The sequence below is a fragment of the Cornus florida genome, unplaced genomic scaffold (genome assembly GCF_030987335.1).
Source record: "Cornus florida cultivar Cherokee Brave unplaced genomic scaffold, ASM3098733v1 CherokeeBrave_3.0.0_Hap2_Chr07, whole genome shotgun sequence".
NCBI classification, from domain to species: Eukaryota; Viridiplantae; Streptophyta; class Magnoliopsida; order Cornales; family Cornaceae; genus Cornus; species Cornus florida.
In genome coordinates this window covers 9,109,570-9,117,500 of record NW_026775577.1, presented here as the reverse complement: position 1 = coordinate 9,117,500, position 7,931 = coordinate 9,109,570, and the positions used below count along the sequence as shown (strand labels likewise).

The 7,931-nt window shown below is 33.9% G+C and overlaps 1 protein-coding gene across 1 annotated transcript; it reads right to left on the bottom strand.

Annotated features, from left to right (window-relative positions):
• LOC132316216 (protein trichome birefringence-like 19) lies at positions 1–2,436 on the bottom strand (the record flags this gene model as incomplete). The annotated part of the gene is made up of 3 exons (XM_059814723.1): positions 1–941; positions 1,773–2,252; positions 2,344–2,436. Coding segments are annotated over 3 exons (1,362 nt in total), but the record flags the coding sequence as incomplete, so codon positions are not given.
• Positions 2,437–7,931: the final 5,495 nt, after the last annotated feature.

Here is a 7,931-nt window from a genome sequence, read left to right as displayed (position 1 = left end):
TTACATTAAAAAATTTAATCATGCAAAGATATCTTTCTTCTTTTTTTGAAATCTGTATAAATAAAAACAATGTAGGTACACCTTCACAAGTTAAATACAAAAAGGAATAATTAATTTGCTCATCTGAAATCAGTCTGATTTCCGCTAAGCATTCACTGAAGCTTCCTTATTGATCCTCCACTTTCCATCTTCAACATTTGAAGCAAAAATTCATTCCACGTGTCGACGGGGCCCGGCATGCACCAGTGGACACAGTCGGGTATAGTCTTATTCTCTTGTGGCGAATGCCCATAATGATTTGGATGTCCATCTGGCCTTAGCACCATTGCTTCACTAATATCTAGCGTCCTGAATCTGAGGCCCCTCTTTTTTCCTTCCTTTTCTGCTGCTCTTAGCTCCTCCACCTGCGTCTTGTACAACTCCAAACTGTACCCATCGAACTTCATTTCTTGCTTCGTAAACGGCCTCGTTCTCACACAATTCCCTCCTTTATTCCAGTCCCCATTCTCAAAGTGTGACGGTGAGAATGTCCTCAGAAATGTCAGTCCCGTGAAGTTCTGAAGGTTTAGAAGCGCCCTAAAGGCTGTACGGAAAGCCATTTTATATCCGTAGTAAAATGTAAGGTCCGTCACATTCTCTTTCTGGCACTTGTGGCATCCCACAACTTTACCATTCTCATAGTACATGAATGGTCGAAAGAACCATTGCCCGGCTGAGATGATCACTATATCGGCCTTCTCAACCTGAGTCGTCCACGCCTCATCAGCCTCGTCTAAGTATAGGCTCATGAGGCTGTCTTGGGAAAAACCGTTAGGGTCGGCTTCACGGGATTTGACCAGGAGTGGAGACCAGAGTGCTGCTATGGTAAAATTGTAATCGGCGTAGAGCCAGCGTCTGAATCTTGTGTCTGATACATAAGAAACATCTATGGGAGTGGCTGACTGATAAATTACATATAGTTGAGTTCAGTTGGGTGATAAGAGTGACTATAACTATAAGTTTGAAAGTAAAACAACTTATTTAACTAGGTTCTGTTCCATGAAATCATGTGCATCTACCATTAAAACATTGATTACTAATGTAGTAACAGATATTTTTTAAAATGTTAGAATTTTTTTGTTTTATTTTTCCTTGTGTATATGGGTAGTTTAGTCTTTCCCTTGTATATGACATATGTACATGAGATGATGTGCTAGAACTTCAGTTTTTATTTTATTTTATTTTATAGAGAGTTGTTAGAAGAGACGAGCTGTTATGAAGAATCAAATTATTTTTTAATACATATTGTCACAACAAAATTATACATCATACTGATGTTAGGAGGAGACAAAGGTCAAGATTGTAAGGAGACATATGACCTAACCAATCTTCTAATAAAAGATTTAATTAGAATATTTATTTAAAGACTATCCAGAACCAACTTGAGATGAAGTGTTAGAAATTTATAAAAAAAATTAATATCAGGGCTGATAAATTGTAAGAGAATAAAATAAAAAAACAAAATTTAGGTGATGATTTTTGACAAGATAAAATGATTTATTTATTTCACAATAGGATATGGTATAAAGATTTTAATTACCTCTGTCACATACATATCAAAGTGTATCTATGCGTTTATATTTCTATATGTGTATATATATCTATCAACCATCACTATATTCAATAGTTGGGAACAATTTTTTGTTGAGTTGATCATCAACCGAGCATGGCAAACTTATTAATAAAGCAAATGAATACATTATACATGCTATGATGAGTTATTGAGCACTTACACTAGCCAAGAGGCACACTAATGATTGCATTTGGTTCCTTCCTACTGAGTCTCCCAGAAATGCCAGAGTCTTCCCTCTGACCAGCTCCAAGAAGTGCACTCCGTCAAACATAGGTAGATCACATTCATCTGGTTGCCACCTCCATTTCAAGAACTCGGTGTCCGGCCTCCCGAACTTCAGACAATTCTGTCGATCGTCGATGGAACACTGTGTCTCATTCGTGTAGTAAGGTAATCCATCCGGATATGGCACCCAATTCCCGCTAAATATGTTGCATTTGTGCTCTAAGCTTATACTCTTCGAATCGTTGGAAGCTTCCCCAGGAGACTGCAATGACGAGAATGCGTTGCTCTCCTGATAGAAAAGGCTTGTACCATTGTCACGAACCTCTAGAGAATCGTTGGAAGTTTCCCCTGGAGACTGCAATGGCGAGAACGCGTTGCTCTCCTGATAGAAAGGGCTTGTACCATTGTCACGGACCTGTAGAGACCGCAACAACGAATATGAGTTTTTATGCAGATAGGTGGGGATTGAGGTGATGAGAATCAAGGTTATGATTGGTATGACACACCTTTTGATGCTGTTGAGGGGTGTGTTCTTCCCACTGGGAAACTCTGTAGCACTGCGCTTCATTTGAGAAGTTGAGAATAATATGAATGGAGCAACGTCACTTTGGGTTAATATCTATATATATATATATATATAGATATAGATATAGATATATAGATTCAGAATGGTATTGTGCAATGTATAGTGGTGAAGTATATAAGCCAAAGTTGTATCATTGCATTTTAGATGTCTCTTTTTATGGTTAATTTTGAGTGTAGCTGGCTAACATAATAGTTATTAAGGACAAACGGGAAAATATAATAATAACTCTCATCTTTTCATATCCACCATTTATTAAAGGTATTTGTTATTGAAAGTTGATCAATATTTTAAGGATATTAGCTGGATAAATATACGAAAATTATCTGTCTACAATGATTTGCACATGATACTAAGGTTAATTATATACCGCGTGAATAATTTTTGTTGCCTCAGAAGATTAAAATTTGTTAAAGTTCAACAATAAGAAGAGACTGGTCTATTGAAATTATTTCCAAGTCATCATCTTTGTTACAGTAATTGTTTATGGATTTTAAGAGAAGCTGGATAATACTTATCTATTTACTAGCGAGTAAGTGGTATACTGATGCTGGTGTGGTCCAATTATAAATACATACATAACTTATAATTATAAAAATTATGAAAGTAATAAATACGGTAGGTGGCTGAATTTATTTTTAAAAAGTTATATATTTTTTTATTTATTACTTTCTTGATTTTGTAATTACATATTACTTGTGTATTTATGATTGAACCACATCAAAGATAACTAGAAATCACCTACTCATAGTATTAATTAATATTTTAACAACCACATATGTATATGTATAAGTAGATTATTGTCGGTTTAAGAAGCTTTGCTATTATTTATTAATTAATCTTTTTTGCAACCATGTATATAAGCGTTGCCCGAGACTTCGAGTCATCTTTGTTAATTGTTTATTAATTTCTAGGAGAAGCTTTGCTATCATTATTGATTAACTAGTCTTTTTAACAACCATATATGTATATGTATATGTATATGTATATGTATAAGTAGGGTATTGTCGGTGTCCAATTGGGCTATAATGGTGACAATCTCACAACTCATATTTGTTAAAAATTTGAGAAAATTTGGCAGTTTTATGCAATAAGAATACTTTTGAAAGAGTGGGATAAAAGCTTATTTCCAAATTAAGCATTACATATACTCCTTAACAAATGAACAAAATATGCACCATTCAAATTCATGTGAAACACATCTTTTGGCTAATGACAAAATGATCTGCTGAGATGTCGACTTCATAAGTCGTAATGAAGACCCCATTTCCCAAATGAAAAGCAGAGGCAGAATAGGTTTCACTTCTCAATTATATTGGGAGGGTTTCTATCTGGAGTTTGGATCTTCTGCAGTACAACATGTGTGTGTTGTACCGTTTGGTTCTGCAGTGGACGGTCAGAATCGTTCACACGTGTGACGGTTCTACACGTGTGAATGATCTGACCATTCATGCCGTAACAGTAGAGAATTCCAACTCTCGTCTTTGATCATCGATCAACATTTTCTATGCAATTGATGACTATTGTGTGCATCAATCGTGTAGGGCCACTTCATGTCTTTATCCGCGCAACGTGTCGTAAGGAGAGAGTGATTGGTGGTTATAGTGCTAAGTACCCTGGCGTAGCTTGGTGGCAAAGTAGCTGATGATTGCTAGGCTTTGCCATCTCTTTTATAAAGTCCACTTTTGGGGGCAGTGCATGGGGGTTTTCATGTGGGAAATAAAGGGCTAGGGCTTATTTGCAGTGTGAGACTATTTTTCATCATTGCCCAATGAAGCTATAGCATGCCATGTTATAGCTGAATTGGCCCATTGGTGATGAACTTTCTAAATCCTTTCTTGTTAAGAAATGTCACATGGTTGATAATATGCACTCCCTCCCTTCAATGGAATTTGAGTGAGAGAGAAGCTTCAAATTGTTCAATCAAATTATTTATGGTATGCTTGGTTTATTGAAGGAAGGAGCAAGGTAATTGAACCCTAGTCTTTCAAAATCTAAGCTGTGTATCAATTTATATTTTTGCTTATAGATAGTTGTTTGATTCTAATTATCTATAATAATATAAGTTTGTCAATTATTTGAGCAAGGTAATGTCAAAATGGTTATCGGGTAAAAGCAGAGCGAAGACTTAATCCCTTCAAGAATTGGGATCAAAATCCTCTCCAGTGAGCTTTTTTCATGGTTTCACTTAATGGGTGAAGTTCATCACTGTCAAAGGAAACTTTTGTTATTGTAAAATGGACATGCAAGTAAGTAGTAACAAAATTTAAATTTCACCCATTTCACATCATTATAGTAACAAAAGCTATCATTGATAGCGATAAACTTCACCGACCAGATTGACCAGATTGAAATTCAAAAAAGGTTTATTGGAGACTATTTTGATTCCAAGAATTGAATACAAGACTTTGGAATCATGCTCGAAGGATTTATATCAACTCTAACTATTTGGAAGGTTGTTAGTTTCATATTTTTTGTGAATCAAGTTCTAAAGTTAGCTACCAAAACATGTAGGCAGCTAAATCGAAAGTGCAGTCTTAATATAGTGCAATGTAGGCAAGATGTCACCTCAGAAATTAATTGATGAATGTCATTTCAAGAACATTATCATTACTTTGGCAAATAGACTTTTGTTCATATACATCCCAATAGTCTATCTAATTACTTGTGTATGCAAGTCATTCTCAGAATTTATTATTATTTTTTTTCTCGAAGAGGAGGTATCTCCAAATCTTTACAGGTGAGATTAATTTACTTCAGAATACACGCAACGCCTTACAAGTTACGTGCACTGGGTAAGACCGGACAAGTATATAAATCAATCTGACTACAACTTAACCCGTATAGATACCTTCACAAAAACTGTTTATTTAGATACTTGAACTTGAGACATGATGTTCCATGAAGCACCATGAAGCATTTACTTGCCACTAGGCCAACCCTGTGGATTCATTCTCCAAGATACTATTTCAATAAAATTGCTATTACTTGCCGATTAACACCAATGAGCATATATAAATGAGATCAAGGCCGTCATTATATTTCTTTTACGAAAGAATCGTGCTACACTAATTGAAATCCTCACCTATTGCATGAACCGAAATGTTTTCTTCCGTTAGATGGTTTAACATAAGACCCACTTAGATCCGATGTTATACTATCTAAAGTTGCAGTTATTTTGACTTCCGAAATAAGGTAGGGGTTTCGGTTTATTTATCATTTTCCTTTACGAAAATAACAATGGAAATCGGTTTGCCTAAAACTTCCAGAACAGAGTGATCTGTTTCCAGCCTGTATAATATGCTAAATGCATCTTATTAGGATGAAGCAAGCATATATAAAGTCATAGAATTTGATCTGAGATGGGCAGTTTTGGACTTGTCTGAATATATTGTCTGGAGCAGTTTCAATTTGTAGTTTGGAGTGGAATAAAATGATCAAAGCTTCAAAAGTGACTAAATGTGGGCAATCAAGGAATTTTACATGATTTTCATTCAGACTAGCATTTTGGGACAACCTACCGTCATACCATGTTACTTCTAAGCTTCCCTCTTCAGCATCCGGAGCAAAAATTCAACTCTAGTGTCAATGGGTCCTGCCAAAAAGTGTTTCTATTAAGTTTCTAGGTAAACTTTCAAAAGCAAAATTTTTTATACATGAGGTTTTACACGCGCCAAAAATTTATAAGAGTGCAAAATTTTCATTAAAATGAGACGATTAATACAAAATATTAATGTTAAAAACACATAAAACAAATCTGATCTTAAAAATCAGAATTCAACTTCATATTAAAATAAATGTGCTCGTGTTGCATTTTGAATTGCAAAATTGTCAATTAAAGTGTTTCTATTAAGTTTCTCCAACATATCGTCGACCGTAGATAAAATTTTATCAACTTTAACTTTGAAATCTCAATTGCATTTTTTGTTCTTCTTTTTGATAAGACTTGTAGCTCTGAAAATAATTATGTCATTTTGGTTGTTTAAACTGGGCTTAACAAAGCTTATCATGCATACCAACGGACCAGTGGCCTAGCGGTATCAACTTCTTACCTCCCAAGGGAGGTCAGGGATTTAAGTCTTAGAAGAGACGTGTGTGTGAGTACTAATTAGGAAAAAAAGAAGCTTATCATGCATACACATGAGTCCAAAAATAATATAATAATAAAATAAACAAGTTTCTGAGTTTAAATATAGTTTTTTTTTTTTTTTTTTTTTTTTTTTTAAGGAGGGGACATAAATAAATTATTGTTAGCATTACCATACAAATTGTTGTATTATAATATTATATATATAATATTATATTACAAGTACGTGTGTTTATTATCATAATTTTTTTAAAAGTTATTTATAGACATAAATTTACATGATATATAAGTGTGTATTACCTTTTAATTTTAGAAATTATGATCAAATATACATATTACTATATTTGCATTATCATCCTAAATTTGAGGTGATTTTAAATTTGGATGGTGCACATACATCACCTTTGTGTGGTGAAAATGGGGTTTTTGACATAAAATTTGACAAGCATCACCTTTGTGTATGGTGCTCATACATCACCTTTGTGTGGTGAAAATTAGGTTTTTGACATAAAAATTGACAAGCATCACCTTTGTGTTTGGTGCACATGCATCACCTTTGTGTTTGGTGCACATGCATCACCTTTTTGTATGGTGCACATGCATCACCTTTGTGTGGTGAAAATGAGGCTTTTGACATAAAATTGACAAGCACTATTAAAAAGATGAAAGCTAATTGAGAGAAGCATTATTGAAAAGAGTATACTTTGAAACATGATAATTGAAAGAAAAAAAAAAAGTTTATGGAAAAACCACAAGTTTTTCAATTAAATGATGATTCATGAAGAAATGAGAGAATGAAACTTGATAGTAATGAAAAGAAAAAAAAAAAGAAAAAAGAAATGGTTTATGGAAAGACCACAAGTTTGTTCAACTAAATCATGATTCATGAAGAAAGGAGAGAATTCAATTATGATAGCAACAACTGTATTTTAAGTAACCTAGTAAAACATCATCACGAGACATAATTGAAAAAAGACAAAAAGAAAAAGAAGACATCCATTATTTATATGTGAAATTATTATGAAGATTTAGGAGACCCCCCCCCCCCCCCCCAAAAAAAAAAAAAAAAAGAATTAGCTGATATGATAATACCAACTTTCTCAGGAAAATCTTTACACTGAAAAAAAAAAAAAAAAAAAAAAAAAAAAAAAAAAAACCCTTATTCTGGAAAATTATTAAGCAGAGTATAATAAAGAGTAAGACAAGCAAAACACCTTGTACAATATTTATCCGATTGCGACCGATTCTGTTACACCGTGACCCAACTCCGAGTAATTTCCAATAGGTCCTAAGGCCTGATAGAGAGATCTCCTCTCATTATTATCAAATCTGTATACAATCCATTAAACACAAGAAACTAGATGAAAGTTTTTATTCCTAACAAAACTCTAAAAACATATATGTGCCAAAACATTTAGCTACAT